We start from the raw sequence: 25,577 nt of genomic DNA, 5'->3' as shown, positions 1-25,577 counted from the left end.
CCACCTCCCTGCGCTGGCAGGGCCATCGCAGGTCACACGGCACAGGATTGTGTCCAGATGGGTCTGGAATGTCTCCAGTTAGGGAGACTCCGCACCCTCACAGGAAAGAAATCCTTCCTCACGTTCTGGTGGAACTTCTGAGCATCAGTTCCTGCCCGTTCCTCTGGTGCCATCGCTGGGTCCCGGAGCAGAGCCTGGGCCTTGCTCTGACACCCGGAGCGCGGCCCGGCTGAGCTTCCCGTGCCCGGCCCGGTCCTGCTCGGGTGCCGGTGCTGTCCTGTTGGGTTCCCTGGCCCGGTCCCGTTCCGTTCCCCGGCCCGGTCCCATTGGATGCCCCGGCCCGGTCCCGTTCCGTTGCCGGTGCTGTCCCGTTCCCCAGCTTGGTCCTGCTCCGGTGCCGGTGCTGTCTCGTTGGGTTCCCCGGCCCGGTCCCGTTGGATGCCCGGCTCAGTCCCGCTCCGGTGCCGGTTCTGTCCCGTTGGGTTCCCCGGCCCGGTCCCATTGGACGCCCCGGCCCGGTCCCGCTCGGTTGCCGGTGCTGTCCCGTTGGATGCCCGGCTCAGTCCCGCTCCGGTGCCGGTTCTGTCCCGTTGGGTTCCCCGGCCCGGTCCCATTGGACGCCCCGGCCCGGTCCCGCTCCGTTCCCCGGCCCGGTCCCGTTCCGTTGCCGTGCTGTCCCGCTCCGTTCCCCGGCCCGGTCCCATCGGACGCCCCGGCCCGGTCCCGTTCCCCGGCCCGGTCCCGCTCCGTTCCCCGGCCCGGTCCCGTTCCGTTGCCGTGCTGTCCCGTTCCGTTCCCCGGCCCGGTCCCATCGGACGCCCCGGCCCGGTCCCGCTCCGTTCCCCGGCCCGGTCCCGCTCCGTTCCCCGGCCCGGTCCCGCCCCGTTCCCCGTCCTGTCCCGTCCCGCCCCGCCCCGCGGGTCCCGGCCCGCCCCGGCGCTTCCCGCGGCCCCGCCCCGCGGTCACGTGCGCGCTCGCGCGCTCGGGGCTCGGCTGGCTCGGCCTGTGCGGGCGCTCGGGGCCCGGAGCGGCGGCGGGAGCGCGGCGGGGCCGGCGGCGCTCGGGCCCGGGGCGGCGGCGGCGGCGGGACGGGGCGGGGGGAGCCCGGCCGGGCCGTGAGGGCGCGGCGGAGCCTGGCGGCGGCGGCGGAGCGGCCTGGGGGCTCCCCCCGGCGAGCGCGGGCCGAGCGGGCCGGGCCGGCGGCCGTGGCGGGGCTATGATGAGCCCGCTGCGGGGCTCCGCACCCCCGCGTGTCCCCCAGGCAGGTCCGGCCCGCGGCTGAGAACCCCCCACCGGCGGTGAGTGCGGGCGGCGGGGCCCGGCGGGGCGGGCGGGCCCGGGCCCGGCCCTTCCCCCGCGCTGGGGCTGCGCCGGGCCGGGGCGGCGGCGGCGGCGGGGCCGGGCCCGAGCCCCGGTAACGGCCCGGCCCGGCGGGCGCTGCCCCGGGGGCAGGCTGGGCCTGCCGGGCTTGGGTTTCCCACCGACTCTGTTTTTACAGTGCCTAGGAAACAGGCCTGGGGACGGCAGCGTAATTCTCGCAGGGTCTTCCCACTTCCTGCGCTCCCCCATCCTCCGTATTGTTTGCTCCAGTGCTTGGGGGTTTTTTTAGCTTGGAGAAAAGGAGTGACCTTATCACTCTCTGCAACTCCCTGAAAGGAGGGTGTAGCCAGGTGGGGGTCGGGCTCCTCTCCCGGGTAACGAACGGCAGGACAAGAGCACAGAGTGTTTAGCTGCGCCAGGAGAGGTTTAGGTTGGACAATAGGAAGAATTTCTTCACTGGTTAGACGCTGGAACGGGCTGCCCAGGGAGGTGGTGCAGTCACCGTCCCTGTAGGTGTTTGAGGAACTGGACGTGGCACTGGGCGCTCTGGTCTGAGTGGCAGAGTGGTATTTGGTCACCAGGTTGGACTCGATGATCTCAGAGGTCTTTCCAAGTGAATTGGCTCTGTGATTCCTGTCGTGTCCTGGGACTCCTTTAACCCTTCGAGATCTGGATAAAGAGCTGTGTGCTTCTCAAATGCAGTAATCCCACTGTACCGCCTCGCTCAGTGGTGCCTTTGGAGGCAGCGGTTACAGAGGTTCCCTTCCTCAGTGGTGGGCACCACATGGTGTTCAGAACAACACTGGGTTTTTGTCATTCTGGGTTTTATGCAGATAGAGGATCTTGTCCATCCCAACCTGCTGCCCATTATGAGTTCTCCTCTTCCTTTCCAGGTATGGCCTCACAGCTGCAGGTGTTCTCCCCTCCGTCAGTATCCTCGAGTGCCTTCTGCAGTGCCAAGAAACTGAAAGTGGAGCCGTCTGTCTGGGATGTTTCAGGACAGAGCAGTAGTGACAAGTATTATACCCACAGCAAAAACCTCCCAGCAGCTCAAGGGCAAGCCAGCTCCTCTCATCAGGTAGCCAATTTCAGCATCCCTGCCTACGACCAGAACCTCCTTCTCCCCGCTCCCTCCGTCGAGCACATCGTGGTCACCGCGGCCGACAGCACCGGCAGCAGCGCCACAGCGTCCTTCCAGAGCAGCCAGAGCATCACCCACAGGAGCAACGTTTCTTTGCTGGAACCATACCAAAAATGTGGATTAAAAAGGAAAAGTGAAGAGGTTGACAGCAACGGTAGTGTGCAGATCATTGAGGAACATCCACCTCTCATGCTGCAAAACAGACCTGCGGTGGGTGCTGCGGCCACGACCACCACGGTCACCACGAAAAGCAGCAGCTCCAGTGGGGAGGGAGATTATCAGCTGGTCCAGCATGAGATCCTGTGCTCTATGACCAACAGCTATGAGGTCTTGGAATTCCTGGGACGAGGGACGTTCGGGCAGGTGGCGAAATGTTGGAAACGTAGCACGAAGGAGATTGTAGCCATCAAAATCCTGAAGAACCACCCTTCCTACGCCCGGCAGGGCCAGATCGAGGTGAGCATCCTGTCTCGCCTGAGCAGTGAGAATGCCGACGAGTACAACTTTGTCCGCTCCTACGAGTGCTTTCAACACAAGAATCATACATGCCTTGTCTTTGAGATGCTGGAACAGAACTTATACGATTTCTTAAAGCAAAACAAGTTCAGTCCGTTGCCCTTGAAATACATCCGGCCCATCCTGCAGCAAGTGGCTACTGCCTTGATGAAGCTGAAGAGCTTGGGTCTGATCCACGCTGATTTGAAGCCAGAGAACATCATGTTGGTGGATCCTGCACGCCAGCCCTACAGAGTGAAGGTGATAGACTTTGGGTCAGCCAGCCACGTGTCCAAGGCCGTGTGCTCCACGTACCTGCAGTCACGGTATTACAGGTAAGCACTGCCCTTGCTCACTGAACCAGGTCAGGCTGATCCTGCTGGGGCTTCCTTCTACAGACACTGAGCTTTCCTGTCTAACCCCAGCTGAGGGGCAGCAGGAAATCATCAGCTCTGCATGTTTCCTGGAGATTTCTTCTGAAAGTTGGATGTAAATAAATAGAATATCTGTCTTAGGGTGGCCTAATCTGCAGCCCAGCACCTTCCTTTCCTCCCCGGGTCAGTGCACTAAGTTGATTTTACCCTGAACACTGTATGAAGTGGCAAACTGGAGAAGTGTTAAGTAGTGCATTTGAGGTTGTCCGCTAGGATCTGAAACTTGTCCATTAACCTTGGACATTTAGAAGGGAGAGAAATCAAAGGGATGCCAATTTCTATTCACTTTTGTTGCTTCTGATTCTTCATCTTTGTCTAACCCTCTTCAGGAGCACATGACTTCCTGTGTCAACCCTGGCTAAGTCATGCTTTCATGAGACCTGCAGGTCCCTTAGTGCAGTGATGAGAAATATCTCTGCTTCCCTTGGCAATATGTGGAGATGTCTTCTACCCTACTCCTGCCCAAGAATTAAAAATAAATTATGGCCAGAAATGTTAAAACTCGGAAACTGTGCGTTAAACAAGCTGTGACGTTTCTTTCAATTATTCCACCAGCTTGGCTCTGTTAAGTCTGTATTTGAATTTAAGTACCAGCAGACTTCAATAAATGGATGCAGAAAGAACTTCTGGCTTCAAAGGGCAGTGAAGAGTCTGTGCTGTGTTGTCAGGGTTGCTTTGGGTGGAATGTGAGCTCACTTGACGCAAAACTCAGAACTAGTATCTAGTCCTTCCAGCTGGGACCAGACAGGACTGAGACACTCCACCCCACCCTGTGTTTCTGCCCTGTTTGATGTCTTCCCTGGCTGCTCACTTCAGTTTTAAAGCCTGGCTTATTGTAGGTTTGCTCTGCTCATCCCTCATGCTCCCTGTGTACTTGCTCCCTTTGTTTTTGTGTTGTTTTTCTTTTTAACTAACAGCTTTCCATGACATTCCTTTCATGTGATACAGACTTTTCTTAATCCATTGCTCATCTTTGCTCAGCTTGTTGGCACCAATCTTTCCAATTCTAAACTATTGATTGCTATGGGATTTTTTTTGTAGTGCAGTTGTCCCCCGTGCCCCACAGCTCTGTAAAAAACACTCACTCTCTCTAAAATACATCATCAGTTTTGTTGTTATTGCACAGAAAGGTGACCACTGGTCAAGAATCTCCTCTATCTGACTTGCCACATGTGTTAGCAAAGCAGTTTGGGGAGGCCCATGGTGCTCTCCATTTTCTGGTATCTCAGAAAACAGATTTAGCTGAGGAAAAGCAGGGGGGGTTGATAAGAATCTTCCAGGGGCTGCAGGGAGGGAAATTCCTGCTCCATCTTTGTGTGGGGCACTGGACTCCAGCCCCTTCAGCTCCCTGGGGTGACTGACTCTGCCAGAAAGGCAAATAACCTGGGATTAGGTGACGTTGGACTGTCTGCTTGGCTGGAGTGAAGAATGCTGTGATGTGGAAATGTAGTATTTAGTGATATGTAATTAGTTTAATGGTGATGATTACTAAAATCCATAATCTAGGATTAGATTCTGGTGCTGCCTGTGGGCCAGTGTGGAGCACAGACTGTAGGACTGGACAGTTTGGGCCATGAGAAGGTGGCCCTGAGCGCTGGGGGAGCTGCAGAGTGCAGGAATATCCATTTCTCACCTCTGCTTTGGGCTCCATGACCTACTTCTGTGCCAGCCATGCTGGCCTGGGGAGCAGCAGTGCCTGTGCCAAGTCTGACTCTGCTAATCCAGCTCCCTGCTGGCCCTGCTGCTCCCTGCATTGCTGCACTTGCCCAGGCCCTGTGTTCCCACCCTCCCGAAGCACAGGTGCAAACATGGGGTGTTTGGAAATGCTGGGAGGGAGTCCTGCAGTTTTCTGGGGGCTGCTGTGAGTCCTTTCTCTTCTGAGAGTGCCTGAGTGTATTTGTTAGCTTTGGGAGGCAGTGCTTGGCAAGCATCTGTGCAAAGAGTGTTGTTGATTGTATTTCAGAGAGCTTAAGATGGTAAAATCACTTTAATCTCTGGCAGAGCAGCTCTGGAAGTGGCCTCTGCCTGCTGTCCTGGTTCAGCTCACATCTCATAAGGCTGCTCATTGCAGTGGTGTAAAAGGAGATGAGAGAAATTCTGATTTCCCAGCCCTGTCCTGCAGTCAGAATGAAATCGGGTGGCTCATGAGAAGTTCATTTATTTAGTTACAGGGAATAAAATACTAGATTTCAACTTGCTATCATCATGGTATTGAGATTTAGGAATATGTGAGTCTTTTCCATCCTGGAGTGAAAGACCAACAAGCTGCTACCAATCTCTGTTTCCACTGGAATTGCTAGGGGTTTTTTAGCACACTAGAGAAGGATTAGCATGCTCTGCATATTCCACAAGCCATCTATATTTTAGTTTGTTTGCCAGTGCAAATGCAGCATGCCTTATATGACAGGTCTGGGTCCTTTCTGAATTGGAACTTCCTACATCAGGATAATCAAAAGGGGCAGTGCAGTTTGCTGATGATGTCTCATAAAGTAATGGCAAGGAGGGCTCCTGTGTAAATGTATGAATTATACTTTTTCTCCTTGTGAAGAAAGAGATTCCTCTGGTTTGCACCTCTTAGCCTGTAGAAAATTGTACCCATTCTAGCATATTTCCTTAAAATGTAAATGTTAGCAGGACAGTCAGCATTCAGATATCAGCTACTGCTTGTACTTGTACAATCATTTTATATTTTCACATGTGAGAAACCTTTCCAAAGCCAACAACTGCCAGGATCAGCCAAACAAGAACACCACTGATCTAGAAGCAGATCAGTGTTGAGTGGAGAGTGTCATTATGTCTTAGCTTGAACATTATGTCTTAGCTTGAATGATCTATTACTCTCATTACTGGAGGTGTATCATGCCTCTGGTTTTGGGGGCTCAGACATAATAGAATCTGAATAATAAAGAATAAATGTGACCTCACTGCAACAGGCAGCTGGTTCAGCTGTTTATCTTTTTTATAGAATCCCAGACTGGTTTGGATTGGAAGGGAGCTTGAAGCTGATCTCATCCCACCCCTGCCATGGGCAGGGACACCTTCCACTATCCCAGGTTGCTCCAAGCTCCATCCAGCCTGTCCTTTTCTGATCTTGTGCTTTCTCAGGTGCCCTGTGCCTGAGCAGCTGGGCTGAGTGCCTTTGTTTTGGAGAGACCTGTGTAGACACCTAAAATAAAAGGTGTATCTGTGTCACCGTGGCACAACAAAGGGTGATTAATTGGGGAGTCACTTCTTGCGAACAGTTGGGAGGCTGAGGAGTCGAGGAGGGCGGTGTCAAATTTACTGACATCTGTACATTATGCAAACCCTGGTTTTTAGAATTCAGTAGAGGGACCAGAGCTGGTTTCAGAGCCTTTTTTAACAACTGAAGTATCCATAGTGTAACACCAGAAATGCCACACAAGCCCTGGGGCATGACGAGGAAATGGGTAGCCTGGAGTTTAGGGCTTTTCTGTCTTCCTTTGCTCTCGTGTTAGTTATTCATGATGAAGGTCAAGGCTTTTGTATTTCCTGTACTTTCCAGGGTAAATTCCCACAGCAGCTCACCTGGGGTTTGCAGCACCTGGGGTTTTGTGCTCTATGCAAATGTAGGACCAGAATTTCTCCTGCCGGAACAGCCTCAGTTTGTTTCAGAACTCTGTGTAGGTGAAGAGCTGTACTAAAACATCCTTCTGTGTTATGAGTCAGCTCCAGACAGAAATCTCCCTGAAATTCCAACCTGTTAGAGAAGCAAACCCTGCTTGGAGTGTGAGGTTTTTTTATCACCTCCCCTTGAAGGCTGGGCCAGACAGGTGCCTTTTGCATTAGGTGTGGTTGGGTGCACAGAAACCTGAAACACAACCTCCAGCTGGGCTCTCTGCATCCATTTTAGACTCGAAACTCTGTGAGCAAACCCTGCATGAAAACCTGCTGATAGAAACCCAGCTGCTCTCTGAGGAGCTCCTTTTCCTGGCTCTGCAGGTGCTCTTCTTTCCTACATGAAGCAAGCAGCTTCCTGCAGCTGCTTACCTGGGGTCTCAAGACCTTCTCCTAGAAAAGTCTCTGTTTGCCAGAGCTTTTCTTTCCAGTTCTTTTAGGATAAGCTGGAGTAGATGATCTTGAAGGTCTCTCCATAATTCTGTGGTGCTGTGTGCTGTCTCAGGGACGTCTCACATGCTGTCAAGTGCAATTAAACTGATTACTCAAGGAGAAGCTTTATGCAACTGTGATATAAAGGCCTCCTAGGAGCTGGGGGGCACCGTGGCAATAAAAGAATCCACCTAAGTGAAAAAAAATGTTGGGATCCATTAGGCCACCCAAGGAAACAACTTCTGCTTTAAAGTGAATCATTTATATCCACACAGATTTACTTGTGTGTAGAGGGGCTTTACCCAGAGTGGTTTACTGGGAGGAAATGCAGCTTTCAGAGTAGAAGATTTGACTTTGGTCTTTTCTTTCCTTTTCACTTACCAGAGCTCCTGAGATCATCCTGGGTTTGCCGTTCTGTGAAGCCATTGACATGTGGTCACTGGGCTGTGTCATTGCTGAGCTGTTTCTGGGCTGGCCTCTGTATCCAGGAGCATCTGAGTACGACCAGGTGAGAGCACGTGGGGGATGTGGCATCTTCACATGAAACCATGATTTTCTGTGTTCAAACCCTCCTGGACCCCTGTGTCCTGCATCAGCTTTCATCAGTGCACATTGCTGCTGTCTGAGCTCATTTTCTCTCCATGATACTCCCATTGTCTCTGGGCAGGGAGCACGGAGTTCTGTGTGTTTTCACTTGAGCTGAGTGTATCCTGTCCAAAAAAAAAGGGCCAGTTTGCAGTTAACCTCTGGTTTCCAAACCCATAAACTGTTGAAACACCTTCCTGCCAAAGCAGAAGCGAGGTGTGTGTGTGTCCTGGTGTGAAACACCCTCTGTAATTTCACCATGAGGGCAGTTTTTCCATGTGGGGACAGAGCAAGCCTATCATTCCTGCCCTGTTAATACCTACAGCAACCTTGAGTTTTTATGCAAAGTGTGAGCCTCAAGCTGTCTTTGAAATCCAAGGGCAAGACTCTGAGAGGCATCTTGAACTAATTAGTCCTTTCTGTGGATACTTGGCATTATTACCTGGCCTAGTCAGTGCCTATAAAAGGACAAAAAGTCTGTGAGAGGGGTTTTTTCCAGAGTAGCTTTTCCACTGGGGCTTTTGTGGTGGGATCTTGTTGCAGTGCTTGGTATGGTTTTCCTTATGTGATAAAATACATGAAAACTTACTAAGTGTCTTACATGTGTCTTCCCAGCACTGCAAATTTCCGAAGGAAACGCAGCAGTACCTTAATGAGCAGAATGAGTTAGAAAGTAGCTGAGGCAGGGCCTGGTGGTTTCCTTGTGTTCTGAGTTTTGTGTAATTCTGAGAACCTTATCTGCTGCTGTAGGTGGCTGGGGAGGAGCTGCTTTTTCCATTGCTTAATGACAGGATTTTGCAGCCCTCTGTGAGGCAGCATGAGGTGTGACTTCATGGGGTTCATTTTGATGTCTGAATTTCCCTTGAAGACTGAGGATGACTTGGCTTGCATGTTTTTTGAGATTCTGCAGCAGCAAGTGAAAGTTGAGGTGGAACTTGTGAGAGGACCTCTCCAAGAATGAGTTCATGGGCTGGGGTGGGATTTACAGCTATTTTTTTAAACATCTTTTGGCCGTAAAGCAAAAGTTACGTCCTGTAAAAATAGAACTGCTGCCTGAACTATGGTGTAGATACAAGAAATATTCACATGCAGACACTTGGATCCACCTTGGCGTAATTGAAAAGTGAGCCCATAAATTCACGTGATCACAAGCTGTGACAGTGCCCTGTTTTGGCACAATGACATAGCAGGAGTTTGGCAAATAAGAAATGCTAAGGACATGTAAAGGATCTGTACTTGATGGTCTGTTACCATCATAGTTACCTTAACACTGTGGAGTTATTAATAAATTTGCTATTTTCTTTCCTTTTCAGCTTACCTTTTTATTTGTTATCTCTTTACCAGTGTCATATCAATACCATTCAATACCAAAATTCTGAGCCAATTTTTTAACATGTAAAAATAAGTATATTAAATGTGTTTGAGGATATTTGGTTTTGGTTTCTCGGTCAGTGGGAGCTTTGCCATGATGTTATTCTGAAACTGTGTGCCTAGAGTATTGTGTAAACAGGCACTGCTTGGATAATCATGCCTTTAATTATTTATACATACATGATAAATTCTGTGGTATTTTCCCCCTCAAAACATGTATTTCTTACGCTGTTTACTGTCTTAAAAACGTACAGTCTGCTTGCATATACATTAGCATAAAATATTCCCATAAGATAAGGAAGATGCATTTAAAACCTAAAATTTTTGCAAAAGTGATTGCAAAAGTGGCTTTACAAATACTTGAGATGGTCCCTTTAATTTTGCATATCTGGGCAGTCTTTCTTTACAGGTAATTTCCTATTAGCTTTGAACAAACCTGGCTGTTAATTACCCCATTAGTTGTGAATTCTTCATGGTGTGGAGTCCTCACTCTTGTAATTTTCTTTCCTAGATTCGTTATATTTCACAAACTCAAGGCCTTCCAGCGGAGTATCTTCTCAGTGCAGGAACGAAAACAAGCAGGTTTTTTAACAGAGATCCAAATTTGGGATACCCACTGTGGAGGCTCAAGGTTTGTCTGTCTCTTCCATGCCCAATTCTCTTTTGTTCCTTGAGGATTTGATAGAAATTCCCAGCCAGTTTTGGCGTGCTGTGAAAACCTTGTGAGTGAGGATTGGGTTTGAAACGTGGCTGCCTGGGGGTCTCTGCAGAGCTCCTGCTGCTGCTCTGCCAAAAGCAGCAGTGATGGTAGCACCAGCAAAGGGTGGGTGTTCCATCGTGAGATAATGGCTGCTTATTATGGGCTGCTCATTCCCAGGGAAGTGTGTCATCCTGTTGTCATCTCCTGACAATCCAACCAGTAAAATATGGAGTATTTTGTGGTGGGTTTGCGAGTTTAACAGGAATCTGGTTTTGGGTTGGCAGAGGACAGGAAAGAATGGGATTTAGGCCTGATTTGCCTTTGAGCAGCAAAAAGAAGGGAATTTTGCCTTTCTTCCTTGTAGAAGAGGGATTTAAAATATTTAAAGCCTTTTCTCTTCCTCAGTCAAAAACCTTCAGTTCTTTTGGCTAATGCACTACCCAAGGAAGCCTTGAAATGAAGTCATCCTGTTGTTAATTCAGCTTTGCAATGAGTGATCTTTCCAGCTGGGGGAATGGGATCCCAGGGCTCTTTGGGTTTGAGCTGCTGGTGTGTGGTGCGTCTGAAAGCAGCAATTGATTATCTGCCTCAGCAATTTCTTGCTGCTTTTTCCTTATCAATACTCAATATCTCAGTTTGTACTAATGTTTTCTTTTATAGACCCCAGAAGAACATGAGTTGGAAACAGGAATAAAATCAAAAGAAGCTCGGAAATATATATTCAACTGTTTGGATGATATGGCGCAGGTGTGTGGGGATCTTGGGACACAGAAAACTCATTAATTTTCCACATATAATTTCCTAACTTCCATTTTTTGGAGGATCTCTAAAAATGAGGCTCCTGTGCTGGAGCAGCCCGTCTTTTTCCATTGCCAGTTCAAAGCACTAATGGAGCTTTACAGTGGTGCCAATTTGCATCAGAAATCAGTGGATTAAAAACAGACAAAATATTAATTATGAACCTGTTTAAAATGTTTTGTTTTCTTATGTGTGTTAGCAGGAGTGTGCCCAGTCTGCTCTCAGTATAGTAGAGCAGTAGTAGAGCTGAGCACCTTCAAATGTGTTTGTAGGATTAAACCTCTTATTAGACTTTGGAAGTAGTGACACAAACTGCAGATCATTCTTATATTCATTCTCTCTTTAGAGATAAAATGAAGGAATATCTGAGTGGTTTTAATATCATGAGGCCTTAAATCTTAAATATCAATTTTCTGTCATTTTATAGCTGTTACCCTGAGGTTACATTCTGTGCAGAGAAAGTAGAATCATCCTGGCTTGCAGCCCCTTATAGATTCCCCTAAAACATGAGGGCATTTTGCCAGTGAGTGGAGAACAAAGCCTGGTTGGTCCCACTGAATAAACCCAACTCCATGTTGAGATGAGAATTCCACATACAAGCTTGACTTTCTCTCCTAGAATGAGCAAAGGAAAGGCAGAGTGTTAGCACTGTCATAGCTGGAATGGGTCTGGCTAAGAGACAGAAATGCTTGATAAATATTTCTGTGTGATGTGAGGTTATTGAATTGTTAGGCAGCTGTTAATTTGATGCTTGTGTGAACTGCTCCCATTTGATTTTCCAGGTGAATATGTCTACAGACTTAGAAGGGACTGACATGTTGGCAGAGAAGGCTGACCGAAGGGAATACATTGATTTGTTGAAGAAAATGTTGACAATTGATGCAGATAAGAGAATTACTCCACTGAAGACTTTGAACCATTCGTTTGTTACAATGGCACATCTGCTGGATTTCCCCCACAGTAACCAGTAAGCTGCCTTGGATGGGTTGTTCTGTTTCAGGATTTGTGGAATCACTGAGCAGCACTCCCCAGCTTTCTGTCAGTGCTATTTTCTGCAGTTCCTGGCTGATCTGAAAATAGCAATGGCATGTGTAAGGAATGGAATGTTCATAAGCTTCCTTTTCATGTTTTAGGACATTCTTTGTTGGTTTAAAAGAACCTAAACCTAAAGCAGGTGCATAAAGTTGGGAATCTGTCATATCTGTGTCCTGTTTTTACAAATCTGATGTTTTCCTTCTGTCATTCTGTTCCAGTGTGAAATCTTGCTTTCAGAACATGGAGATCTGCAAGAGAAGAGTGAACATGTATGATACAGTGAATCAGATCAAGAGCCCTTTCACCACTCACGTTGCTCCTAACACAAGCACAAACCTGACAATGAGCTTTAACAACCAGCTCAACACAGTACACAACCAGGTACAGCATCTTGCACCTATTTTATCCTAATCAAAGGCAGGGGGTAGGCTGATTTGGTGCCTTCAGGCCAAATTTTAAGCCACTCTCCAAAATTCATAGTCTTGTCTCAAAGTCTAATTTTCCAAAACTCAGGCCAAGGAGCCTCTTCATGTATTGAAAATTTGTCAGTTCAGCAACATAAGTTAGTTGGGTGCAATTCATGTTTTTTGTTCTGTGTTGTTTAATCCTTTTACCTCAAACATTTTCCAGGTACTTTCCTCCTAGTTTAATATTGATGGTTTCTGTTGTTTGTTTTATAACAAAAAGAGATAAAATTACAGGCGATAAGTGATTTTTTCTTTTTTCTAGGCCAGTGTGTTGGCTTCCAATTCCACTGCTGCTGCTACTCTTTCCCTGGCCAACTCAGACGTCTCTCTGCTCAACTACCAGTCTGCCCTGTACCCATCCTCTGCAGCCCCAGTGGCAGGAGTGGCTCAACAGAGTGTTTCCCTGCAGCCTGGAACCACCCAGATCTGCACACAGACAGACCCCTTCCAGCAAACCTTCATTGTTTGTCCCCCTGCTTTTCAAAGTAAGCCAAGAACCCTTTGTGTGATGCTGAGGTTTCAGCCAGTTAAGGCAGGAGAAGCTGTGATTTGCACCAAACTGAGAAAAGCCTGACTCGAGCAGAGCTCTCTGTGGGTGTCACACGGGGCTCTTGCATCAGGTGGAGGTGCAGAACCAGGTCAGACATGTGCAGGCAGCTTGATTCTCTTCCAGGTCGTGCTGGAACAGGTGACAGGATCTTGCCTGCCTTGGTTGCAGGCTCCAGCTGGTTGCTCAACCAGTTTTTCCCCCCAAACTGAACACAGCAGCATTCCACAGAAAGCAGGGAACAGAGGAGCCAGACCTGCCTGAAAATCAGTGTGTCTTGGCTGTGTTTGTTATCTCAGGAGTAAATATCTTGTGTTTGAGCCTCAGTTCACAACCTTGGTGCAGGTTTTTGCTACCAGCAGATTGTCACAGGTTGTGGGTCAGTGAGCTTGGCATGGGCAGCTCTGTTCATGCCTCTGCATCAGGGTTCTGTAGGTATGCTGATACCTGGATTGTTGTAGTCTGGAGGATTTTGTGACATGGGAGCTGATGGTGTAAGGCTTGAACTTTCAGCTTGTCTCAAGCAGGTTGGAATTGAGAGTGTGTAACTGTTTCTGCAAACCAGGCTCCACAGAGCTGAGCTGGTGAGGGCTGGATCCCAGTGTGCAGAAGTATTTACTTCAGCTGGTGTTTTACTGGGATTTTGTCAAAGCTTTTCTATCCCTCAATCCGACCCTATCCTCTGCCCTTACCTAGCAGGAATTTGATTTTTGGAAACAAATGACAGACTAGTGCAGCAGCTTAGTGACGTGTCTTGTCCTCCACAGCTGGACTTCAGGCAACTACAAAGCATTCTGGGTTCCCAGTCAGGATGGAAAATGCTGTCCCAATTGTGCCACAAGCACCTGCAGCACAGCCACTGCAGATCCAGTCTGGAGTTCTCACACAGGTAAAAAAAAACACCCCAAACCCCTCATAGGCTCAACTGCAATTCCACCATCCAGGAGAACCTGCCTGAATGCAGGGGGTTCTCAGGACACACTGAAAGGTTAAATGCAGCTCACTTCTCAGACAGTATTTTCTTGTTTTGTTTTGTTTTTCTGGAATATTTAAAGTCTGAACTATTTGATGTCATGTGCCTCCCTGGTTTTAGGAGTTTGATTTAATAATGGGAATAAATATGTGTTTTTCAGCTGCTAAAAACAGGCTGTATTTTTCAGGCATGGACACTGCCTGTAAGGCAGTGCTGGTCATTTTTGCCTACACTTTAGAAACGTGGCAGGAGAAATCATTGCTGTGAGAAGTGAGAGCCCGGTAAACAGAGGTGACAACACAGATTACTCATGCTAAAATTTCATCTTTAAATCAACAAAATTATTTCTCAATCTTTCTCAGTTAGTTACATTCTTAGTGTAAATTATTATGTAGCAATGACATACCTCTTTCTGCAGTTTGCAGTTTAAGCAACATGCAGTACCAAAATTCACAAATCATTCTAAAAATGGTATTTTAAATATTAGTAATGTGTCATAAATTAAAGCCATTTAAATTTCCAGAAAGTAATCCTTTAATGTACAATAAGTGGTGATTCACAAGTTTTATTCACTGAAAACTTATAGTTGCCTTTATAATTAAGTGCTTTTTTATTTATTTGCATAGTTTTAGTTTCTACTGGCGTTTACACAAACTCTGTTAGTTTTACTCTTCAGGCAGTATGTTGCACATACTGACCTTGTAGAGGAGTAATTTTTAGTTTGTTCAGTCCAAATATTTAGGTGGCATTCTATGATTGCTGGTTTCTTTTGCATTAATGATACAGGTCACAGTATCCAAAAAGCAGAATCCACTTGAAGGCCCACCTGAATCCAAGAGTGCAAATTGTACCCCAAGAATCTAATTTAAATTAGACGTTTGATGGAACTAATACATGTCTGGGTGGTTTCATCACTGATAACTTTGCTCTTTCATGACACCAAAGACCTGCTGTGCCTTCTATGAAATCCCATAGTTTTACATTTTCTCAAGAGTTCCGCGTGTGGATTTGAAGTGCAGGGAGCTGCCCGGAGTGCAGTCTGTGCCATGGCTAGTGCAGCATGGCTTTCACTTGCCCTCTGGGACCCAGTGAAGTGCCAGTAAAGTGCCAGCAGCTGAACTCACTCTGACTTTAGAAATGTGTCATCAGAGAGACATCCGTCCCCAAAGTTTTCCCCAGCTCGTTTTGACTTTTGAACTGTGTCATCGCAGAGGTCCTGTCCCCAAATTTTTCCCCAACTTGTTTTGGCTTTTGAACTGTGTCACTGGAGATTCCCAGCTCCTCGTGCTCTCCTCAGGGCCGTGAGGGTGCCTGTGGAGCCGTGCAGGGTCTGGGTGCCGGTGCCGGTGCGTCCCTTCCGGCACGGTGCCCCTCGCCCGGCCCTTGCCCAGCGCACCGACCTGCACGTACCTGCCTCAGCTCGTGTGTTTCACTCACTGCCTGATCTACATTTCAGGGAAGCTGTACACCACTAATGGTAGCAACTCTTCATCCTCAAGTAGCCACCATCACGCCGCAGTATGCGGTGCCCTTTACCCTGAACTGCGCAGCCGGCCGGCCGGCGCTGGTCGAACAGACGGCTGCAGTACTGGTAATTGCCTCCCTTGATTGTGTTCACTAACTGAGTTTTTGTTTTAACTTAGACTTGCAGAGGGCATGGAAGCATGTGCCATCTTGTGGCTGTGTTCTTGCTACATCTTAATGTCTTGTTGTTTTCCTCCCCAACATTGCTGAAGCACTGTCTGACTCTGACGTTTAGTGTGGCTCTGTAAAGAATCCAGATCCATTGACTATACCTTTGCTAGCCTAATATTGAAAGCTCTTCTAAACTAGACCCTAGAAGAGTTGTAATCATTCTTGTTCTTCACGTACTCTCCTATCTTTGCCTTTTGATTGTGGAATACAAAGGAATCAGTCTTTAGCTTGACTCTGCTACAGGTACCTGGATGGCCAGAATTTGACCTACTTGGCAAGTTAGCTCCATATTTTGTTTGCAACACGTGTAAAGCTGCTTTGTATGGAGAAATGTTTCAGATCATTAAGCACAGGCTAAAATCTCTAATGACAGCAAATCCTTTAATGTATTGCTCTAGCAGTTGATTTCTCTTAACCTCTCTTGAACATTGACAATAATTTTCTGGCCTTTTGTTATTTATAGCAAATCGCACATAGCTTGCTTCATCCAGATAAAGATTCTGTTCCTCACAGATACTTTCAGTTGATATGTATTTCTTGGTTGAAATTAAAGGTGAGCTCTAGTATCCAAAATGGCTATAGCTAGCTTTTAGGTCATTTGGAACAATTTTAAAAAAGGATGGGGGAAGGGAATGAACACACCTTTAAGAAATGTACGTTTGCAAAATTATCCTCTTCTGTATTCGGGCACCTGCATCAGAACAACTTTGCAAGTGCCACAAAGAAGTCATTGTAAAACTCCAGAATCAGATCAGTGAAGCTTATGAAAACATTGCAGTGCACTGAAGTGCTGGTATCCTCACATGTCCTTCAAAGCACATTCCATTGTGTGAACCATGTTGTTTCTTGTGGCTTTAAAGTGGTAGTTTGAATGTCATTTTCTTCTGAGAGGGAGAGCTCTGCTGAAGTGGAATTTGCTCGAGTCATACCTATGCTGAAATTTAAACCCACTCATTTGAGTTCTTGTGAACCAAGTGAGCTGCTCCCTGGTTCTGGGGATGGGAAGGCAGGAGAGTGGGATTCTCCTGGTCACAGCTCTGAACTAAACAGACCCAGAGGTGCTTCTTCTTTCCTCCTGTTGAATTTTGATTGCTGAAAGGCTGCAATCTGGGCTCCAAAAACAGCAAGGGGTGACTATAGCAGAGCTTGGGACACAAGTGAGTTGGTAGTGATGTTTTCCAAAGTGTATTTGGGCTTTGATTCAACAGGCAAATTCTGTTCTGCTGTGTGTGTGCAGTGGACTTGAGGTTCAACTCCCCTGTACAGCAGTGGAGGTCAGAGCCAGCTGTCTCCAGACTCTGAGCCTGCATTCTGAGTTTCTCTGGAGGACTTGACTAGTTCTGTTTGGATTCTGGGAGCCTTTGGCGTGAATTTGCTCACCTTTAGTGCTTCCAACACTTCTCCCTTGCTGCTTCCCCTGAGTTTGCATTAGCCATTTGCTAAGCTTTGCATATTTTTGTCCTTCCTCTGTCAAAACAGTTCGTCGCTTGGAAGGCCCGATTTCTGCCTCTCATTGGGAATTTATATCTTGCTGTATTAAACTCTCTGCTTTGTCTTGTGCAGGTGTTGGCTTTTGGAAAGACGCATGGTGTGACTTTTAACATATTTCTCTTTTTATTTTTTATTGTTTCAATGTTATTGTTATTATTATTATTCCGCTTACGTTGGCAGAGGTTTTAGCAGCTCTCTGCTTTGAAGGCTTCTTGTTCGGATCTGGTATTTATTTGTACTAAGTGGATCTGTTGCTTGCAGAAATACTGAATTTGAAAAAACAAGTTTTGCAGTTTAAGTTGCATCAGAGAAAGCCATATATTATCAAAATCATGGAAATATTACGCTGTCAAATTTATTTGGATAAATTTGATAATATTAATGAAATGAACCTGCCTTCATGTAACTAAATTATCTCTCAGTGTGGCTTCTCTTAAATGCTTCAGCTGAAGTGGGTGAATTTCCACAATAATGACACCATCTTGGCTCTCTCAATGTGAGCCCTGCAAGGCAGAAAAGCAGAAAGGACCAAACTGGTTTCATATTTTGGGACCTTTCAGCAGAACAGTGTGTAATTTATGTTGAGAAAGAGTCCCAAGCACCTGACAGTGCAATACCCGGCTTCATGTGCAGCACAATATAAACACTGTTTTCTCCAGGTGACAGCAGTGATAAAAGAGATCAGCAAAATATTGGGGAAGCTCATTCCTCTGGTTTTCTTGTCCTTGGGAAAACATGCAAGGATGACCTGTATCTCTGCAAGCTAACAATCCACCCCAGTGCATTTATTGCTTGGAGAAATCTCTGCCTGCCCCTTGCAGGAGCTGAAACCTAGTGATCCTCGTGTCTGTGTTTGTTGTTTTGCAGCAGGCCTGGCCGGGGGGAACCCAGCAGATCCTGCTCCCTTCCACCTGGCAGCAGCTCCCAGGGGTTGCTTTGCACAACTCGGTCCAGCCAGCGGCCGTGATCCCAGAGACCATCGGCAGCAGCCAGCAGCTGGCTGACTGGAGGTAGGGATGGCAGGAGCTCCAGCCTCCTGCCAAGTGGGAATGCATCCATCACAGAGCCCACAGCGGCTCCCTTCCCCTCGGGCTCGCTGCAGCTCGTGGTTCCTGCAGTGTAGTCATGGGATTTGGGTCTCTTGTTTCTTCTCTGCTCCAGGAATGCACATTCCCATGGAAATCAGTACAGCACTCTCATGCAACAGCCATCTCTGCTGACCAACCACGTGACATTGGCCACAGCACAGCCTCTGAATGTTGGGGTTGCTCATGTTGTGAGGCAGCAGCAGAGCAGCAATGTGCCAGCAAAGAAGAACAAGCAGCCAGCACCGAGCACAGCCAAGTAAGGATTCCATTGCTTCCTTTCCCAGTCCTAGAAAAGCCATGAGCTTGTTTGTGGAGGTTCCCTTTCGGTGTGAAAAAGGCATCTTCTGATCACAGAGGCATTGAGGGTGAAACTTTATTGTGCTACAATTGAATTTAAAGATGTCTTGGAAAAAGCCTTTCTGCTGTTGTGGCTGATTTAAATTACATTAATTTCAGTGAGTGCAAGGACATGGTTGACCAAGTGCTTTGCTGTCCTGATCAGAGGGGTTTTACACTCCTGGGGTGTTGGTGCCATAGCAGTGCCAGTGACAGAAGTGCTGAAGGAGGGGTGGCAGTTTCTGGCAGTGTCCAGGTGGATCAGTGCCATTCAGAGCATCCCCGGGTGCCTTTGGCTGTGTCTGTGACACTTTGCTGTGTGAGTGTGTGCACTGAGGTTCTGTTCACGTATTTGTGTTCATGCTTGCATGCTGCTGATGCTGTTTGTCCGAGCCTGTGAGCTGGAGCTGAACCCTGCTGTGCTTTCCCTGCAGGCCCAGCTCCTCTCTAGAGCCTGTGCCCACCCAAGTGTACTCTCTGATCGGGAGCAGCCCCCTGCGCTCCACCTCCTCCTCCTCCAACGTGCTCGTCCCCGTGCAGGAGCAGCACCAGCCCATCGTCATCCCCGACACGCCGAGCCCCCCTGTCAGTGTCATCACCATCCGCAGCGACACCGATGAGGAGGAGGACAGCAAATACAAACCTGCCAGGTGGGGTGTTCGTTTGGGCTGTGCTGGGCTCAGCTCATGCATCAGGGAGAGAGGGGAACACAGTGTGAGAGCCCTGGGCACGCTCAGAAGAGCTGCATAAGACAGAATATTCCCCATCACATCTCGCTGCTGTTGTGCCTGGAGTTAATCCGAGTTTTATCTGACAAGGAGGGAGGGTGTGAGATGCCAGAGAGAGAACTGTAATCTGGTGGGCAAAGCTAGAACGTTTATCATTTGTATTTTGTCTTTTGTCCCCCTGCAGTTTGGGTATGAAGCAGAGATCCAACGTCATCAGCTACGTCACTGTCAACGACTCCCCTGACTCAGACTCGTCCCTGAGCAGCCCCTATGCCCCAGACCCCCTGTCCTCACTCAGGAGCACTGGGGGGGCCCTGGAGCTGCCCAGCAGAGCTGCTGCTGACAGCTCCAGCTCCCGCACCATCATCGTGCCACCCCTCAAAATGCAGCTCAATGACTGCATCGTAGCCACCCAGGCTTCAGGTGGGTATCTCAGTGTGCTTTGCCAAGGCTCAGGTGCTCTCCTGTCCCTGTGACACAGTCATCCTGGCACTTTTGGACTTGCCACAGTGGGTCTTTCTCAGCTTTAGGTTTCACAGCTGCTGTTCTGAAAGCCTTGGTCTGTTTTCATAGTCATTGATAGATTTATCTTTCATTTATATGTGGCTGCATTTAGGAAGATCTGTAACCATTCCTGATGGTTTCTTAGTAACTAAAGCACAGTCTGTGTGACAGAAACAGTCAGCTTGGTGCCCAGAGCTGGTTACCAGCAGCGTGGGAAGGGGAGGAGTGGACTGAGCTTGTGGCATCTTGCAGGCATCCTGAGCAGCAGCAGTAAGAGCAAGCCAGTGGCCTCGGTGAGCGGGCAGTCGTCAGGATGCTGCATCACACCCACGGGGTACCGCTCCCACCGCGTGGTCACCAACGGCGTGCAGCCCCTCAACCTCAGCCAGGTGAGCCCACCTGCCTCTGCTGGCCTGGGGATGCTGCAGAGCTGCTTTAGGAACGTCTGAGGCAGGCAGGAAGGCTGGCTTGCAAGAGGATCAGGAGTTGAAAGAGCAACTTTGGAGCTGGTTCTGTCCTGGGCTGGTGGGGAGTACAGGGGGGTTTCTCAAGGCAAAGGATTTGTTCCCGTAGCAGAGGGCAGGAGAAGGAAGTGTGGTTGTCTCCATAGTCTCTCTTGGTGCTCCTTGTCACACCTGACTTACAGCAGCTCCTTCCCGCCACTCAGGAGGGTGACACCAAGGTCCAGAGTAACTTTGAAAGCACAGTATGAGGAAATTTTTTAATTCTTTACCTTTCTCTAGACCTCACAGAGTTCCAACCAACCAATAGGTTAAGACTGGACTTTCTCTCTCAAACTAACAATTGACACCTGAGATCTTTGAATGTTTCAATTAGAAGATTGGTTTCACTTCATTTTGTGGCAGGACTTTTGATCTCTGAGTCACACTGCAGCAGCCTCTCAGAGGAGAGGGAGTTGTTACCCCTGCAGTTCACTTCTGGCATGGGCACCAGACTGGTTTTGTGGTGCTAAAACAGGGCAGCCCTGCTGCCAGCCTCCCAGTGTGCAGAGGAGTTGGTGTGTGATGAGTTCTGGGGCTGGGTCAGATCTAGGACTTGCCCGGCTGTGGTACCTCCAAAGTGGCACTTTGTCCCCACTGTGGAGGAAAAGTGTCACCTCTGTCCCTGCGGAAGTGCAGTCACCTTCTGAGATCTGCAGGTGTGTCAGGGGGGATGGAGGTGTCCATCAGGGGGCTCTGGCTGCCCCTTGCTCACCTGAGCACGACCACTAACCTCATTTCCTCCCTCCCCTTGGCAGAACCAGCAAACCACAGTGCTGGCCTCCCAGGAGAGAAACGGCAATGCTGTCCCACGCCGGCAGCAAGCTTACGTGGCGCCCCTCACGTCAACGATTTCTCAGGCTCCCTACACGTTCCAGCACGGCAGCCCGGTGCATCCCCACCTGGCAGCAGCCACGGCCAGTGCCCACCTGCCCAGCCAGCCCCACATGTACACTTATGCCCCCAGCACCGCTGCCACGCTGGGCTCCACCACGTCCATCGCCCACCTGTTCTCCCCTCAGGGCTCGTCGCGCCACACCACCTACGCTGCCCACCCCAGCACCCTGGTGCACCAGGTCCCTGTCAGCGTGGGGCCCAGCCTGCTGACGTCTGCCAACGTCCCCCCCGCCCAGTACCAACACCAGTTCGCTCCCCAGTCCTATATTGGTGCTTCCAGAGGATCTGCTATTTACACTGGATACCCGCTGAGCCCCACCAAGATCAACCAGTACTCCTACTTGTAGTTCCCAGTGAAGCGCTGTCCTGCGAGGGGCCTGAGAGGTTGGAGAGGATTTCAGGTGAACCTTTGCCTGGGAGTGACTGCCTGGTTTGTGTTTCTCCCTGATCTGGTTGTATGTTGTTCCCAAATATCTCTGGTGAGTTCAGTCACTAACTGAGCAGCATGCTTTGTTACCAGTACGAGGGTCACTAATTAAGTTTTTAAAATTTTACTTACTTTTTATAGATGCTTTTAAAAAATTCATGGTCACATTTATTTAAAATCATTCTGTTGTGCTAATCAAAAGGGGTGTCAAATCAGTGTCTCAACAGACAGATCCTGATGTCTTTTTTAACTTGTGTAACTTAAAAAAATTTGCAGATTCTATTTTAGCAGCTTGCACAAATCCATGTTGCCACTAAAAATTTAGTGCATGTTTATCTCATTACGTTGCTGGGGCAGTTTTAAAATCAGATTTAATATTTTAACATCTCTAATTCACTTTGTCTTTAACAAATTGCTGGTTCTGAAAAGCCATTACATCTCCATATATGTTTCTGTCCAAGGTGTTTTGTTTACTCCTCTGCTTTGTTTAAGGACTGGTAGAGGCAGCTGCCTTATGCCAGCAGCACGATACATTCAGGAGTCCTGTAAACCCTGGAGTCTGCTTTGTTTTCTTGAAAATTCTCCATAACCCAGCTGAATTTTTGTTGTGTTCATTGCAGAATTCTTCTAAGTGGTTCAAACTGTATTCAGGATCTCACTGTGTGACAGAGCTCAGCAGCTCTGTCAGGGTGTTGTTGTCTCCAGTTGAGAGTGAATAATGCAGCATTGCTCTAAAATTTGGTTTCTGCAGCTTAATAGATGCTGGCCCTATAATGGAGCTGGATTCCTTCACAGAAGCACAGGGCTTTGCTTTGTTCTGTTTTCCTTAATATTTTTGCCTCACGTGATTAATTTAGGAGGGAGATGAATTTGAAATACAATGAAACATCACTGTATTGATGTGTACAGCTTTTTATACTCCTGTGAGCGTATCCTCCTGGATATGTCAGCAGCTACTCTAAAGCGCTCTTAATAAGACTTGTAAACAGTACGTGCATGTAGGAATTGCAAGGAAAAAAAAAAACAAGAAAAAAACAAGACAAAAAAAGAGAAAGAAAAAGAAAAAAAAGAAAAAAAAATCCAGATTTTAAAGTTTATTACTGAATTTAAAACTATTTTAGAAGTTTTGTATTGGTGGTGTTTTAATATTTTACAGAAAATGAAATATGTACATATTGATTAGAAAAATATAACAAGCAAAACTTCCTGCTAACCCCAAATGTTCTGTCTTTGTAATCAAAATGTGTAGTGATTATACTTGAACTCTGTACTTAGTGTTTGTCTAATTCTTAAACGTTCCTGGGGATGGAAGTGTTGTATCCTTTGTATTTAAACCAAAATGAATTGATTCATGTTGGAATGTATGTGATATAATGCAATGGTTAGAGCTCATCACTGTAGCACTGAGAGAGGAGTAGAGCTTCACGAGAGGAAAGGATACCTTGGATTTGTTTTGCACAGGTATGTGTGATGAAGAGTTGTTTGGTGTGTCCCCTTATTGTAGTGCCTTAAATGATGATGTAGTGTGACTAGAGTTTACAGTGAGCTTGCCTTACGAGGGACCAGCAAGCCCCCGTCGAATTGAAGCAATTCACCCACCCAGCTCCCCCAGCCAGAGCAGCAGGATGGTGCAGAGCCCTCTCCCTGTCACCGCCTCATCCCAGCTCCGTTCTTGTTCCCAGTGAAGCAAAGTCCCCTTGAAGCTTTCCCCTGAAATGGCACATGTACTGTTAGTGTCTGTCAGTGCATTTCGGATAAGGTAGTGCTGGGAATGCATTGGAATGTTTAGTCTAATATTGCAGAAGTGATTAAATACGTGCAATCACTTTTATTAGGTTTAGTGTAGCGTTACCTTCCCCCACAGGAATAGCAGATGTGTCGTGTAAAATATTGCTAGCTTGGTGATAGAATATTTATACCAAAGAGAGCCTGCTGTAAAGCACATAATACCATTAAAAAGTTTTATAATGCTACTGCTAATGTGGAGTTGTTGGGAAGGTCTGTCAGCTGTAGCCCTAGTTAGCGTTCAGAGGAAATACTCACTTTGGATAATCAGTGCAGGTTTTGGACTACGCTTTGTTTTCTTGGGTCCCTTGTACTAGGAATTATTCCTCACGTAACACATAAAGTATCTTATCCAAAAGGATGATATAAACTGGTTTGAGCAGTCGTGTTACTGCAGCAATAAGAGGTTTGGTAACCTTGAACCCCAGTTTATGTTCCGTCCCAGCGGGAAGGAGGCCAGTCCTGAGCTGGCCGTGGCCAGAAACGCCCGAGCCATTTCTGCAAGCCCACGTTCCTGCTCGCAGGAAGCCTGGGCTGGCCTGAGGTGCAGGACGAGGGAGGGCTGCAGGGCTGTGGAGCTGGGCGGTAGCATTAGCCCCCGTTGATGTTCAGTGTGTTTGTAGTCGGAGCACTTCCGTGAGCGTGCGGAGAACCAACCTTGCTGTGCCACGTCGTTGCTGCAAACGATGCTGTTTGTTGCTGTAGGCACTTTGTTGCTTTTTTTGACATTGCTTGTGTTCAGTACTTGCCTTGAGATACCTCTTGGGTACAGAGTTGTGCCTTTCCACCAAAAGGCAAACCAAGCTCCAACTCCCTGTTTCACAAATAGGACTTCATGGAAAACACAAAGAGGAAAAAGAAAAAAGACCTCTAGCAAAATCTGCTAATAATTTTGAGAACTTGCCCTCTTTCCCTTAAAAAAAGCAGCTTGAAATGTCCATTTTGAGGACCTCGTAACACAATTAATCCAAATCAAATGTATTCCCAAAGCACGGTGTAATCTCCTCCGCTGCCCGAGTTCCCAGAAGGGTTGGAACGGGGAGGATGAGATGGAAATGATGTAGGTAAAATCAAACGTGCTCCATTTGGAACAAGCTGTCAAATAATACTCCAGAATTCCTCTGTGATACACAGCAAACCCCACCCCAGCAGGGCCAGGGCCTCTCAGTCTGGCCCCAGTATATGATGCCAAATTTAGATGTATTGTGTTCTGCTCTAAGGAGACACATCCCTTCTTCCCTTGCATACCCAGCCTCAAATTGGGTTCAAGAATTGACTCTCCTCATTGTCAGAGCCTGCTCCACATTTTTGGAGAGAAGTCTGCTATCTCTGGATAGGAATTGGCATCCTTTAATTTTCTTCACAACTAGTTTGGGATTCACCTTTGGAATATTTGATAGCCAGCCGGTGGTCCCAGCTAGGTTTGTCTGTGTGATTCTTGAGCTGTTCAATCAGTTTTCTCTTACCTGACCTGTATTTGCAGCTGTGTTAGCCCCTACAGAGGCAACTCCTGAGGCTTTCCTGCTTAGCACCTAATTGATGGGATGCAGTAATTTACCTCTGACTCAGCAATTTCTTTTAGTACATGAAACTAAATTGCTTCTAAATGACAGGATTGGCACAGCCCTGCTTTCTTTTTTTAAATTTTATTTAAACTTCTGAATGGTGCCGCATGTCCACATGGTTGTTTGTTGCTAAACTTTATATAATGTGTGATTTCAGATTCAGCTTGAACTATATCTATCTCACTACATGTAGCAGTACATTATATGTAATGTTAGTATTTCTGCTTGAATCCTTGATATTGCAATGGAATTCCTACTTTATTAAATGTATTTGATATGCTAGTTACTGTGTAAAATTTAACTTTCTTTTATGGTTGTGCTCTTCCTTTTTACAAGCCGCTAGATACAGGTAGTTTCTGACAATTACTGATCTATGTTTGTATTGCTGATGTACTTAGGGGGTATGTAAAAATCATTTTAACAAAAGAAATAGATATTTAAAAATTTAATACTAACTATATGGGAGAAGGGTCCATTGTGAAAACATAGTTTATCTTTGGATTCAATGTTTGTCTTTGGTTTTACAAAGTAGCTTGTATTTTAAGTATTTTCTACATAATATGGTAAAAATGTAGAACAATTGCAATGCATCAATAAAAAGGGTTAATTTTCTGTACTCTATTCATC

General features: G+C 47.4%; 1 protein-coding gene across 3 annotated transcripts; it reads left to right on the top strand.

Annotated features, from left to right (window-relative positions):
• The first annotated feature begins 1,131 nt into the window (after positions 1-1,131).
• HIPK1 (homeodomain interacting protein kinase 1) lies at positions 1,132-25,571 on the top strand. 3 transcript variants are annotated; one of them, XM_021536030.3, is made up of 16 exons: positions 1,133-1,298; positions 2,214-3,291; positions 7,843-7,966; positions 9,926-10,045; positions 10,775-10,861; positions 11,695-11,879; positions 12,166-12,328; positions 12,677-12,899; positions 13,729-13,850; positions 15,391-15,525; positions 17,991-18,130; positions 18,282-18,464; positions 18,979-19,194; positions 19,457-19,695; positions 20,029-20,165; positions 21,035-25,571. In XM_021536030.3, exons 2-16 carry the CDS (start codon positions 2,216-2,218, stop codon positions 21,518-21,520), a joined length of 3,636 nt encoding a protein of 1,211 aa, XP_021391705.1. In that variant the 5' UTR covers positions 1,133-1,298; positions 2,214-2,215; the 3' UTR covers positions 21,521-25,571. The 3 variants fall into 3 exon arrangements, with proteins under 3 accessions (XP_085417208.1, XP_021391705.1, XP_021391703.1); XM_021536028.3 differs by having other exon boundaries at positions 1,134-1,298; positions 17,988-18,130; XM_085561082.1 differs by lacking the exon at positions 15,391-15,525 and having other exon boundaries at positions 1,132-1,298; positions 17,988-18,130.
• The last annotated feature ends 6 nt before the right edge of the window (positions 25,572-25,577 follow it).

The sequence above is a fragment of the Lonchura striata genome, chromosome 26 (assembly GCF_050655825.1).
Source record: "Lonchura striata isolate lonStrDom1 chromosome 26, ASM5065582v1, whole genome shotgun sequence".
Lineage (NCBI taxonomy): Eukaryota > Metazoa > Chordata > Aves > Passeriformes > Estrildidae > Lonchura > Lonchura striata.
Note: the sequence above shows the minus strand (reverse complement) of the source record. Positions and strands in the feature narration are given on the sequence as shown.

Bases quoted from the DNA above. Each gene is read 5' to 3' on its own strand.
- HIPK1 (XM_021536028.3), top strand. From the start codon at position 2,216: ATGGCCTCACAGCTGCAGGTGTTCTCCCCTCCGTCAGTATCCTCGAGT. The intron at 7,967-9,925 runs GTGAGAGCACGT...TTTCTTTCCTAG, and splicing joins GAGCATCTGAGTACGACCAG to ATTCGTTATATTTCACAAAC. The intron at 10,862-11,694 runs GTGTGTGGGGAT...TTGATTTTCCAG, and splicing joins GTTTGGATGATATGGCGCAG to GTGAATATGTCTACAGACTT.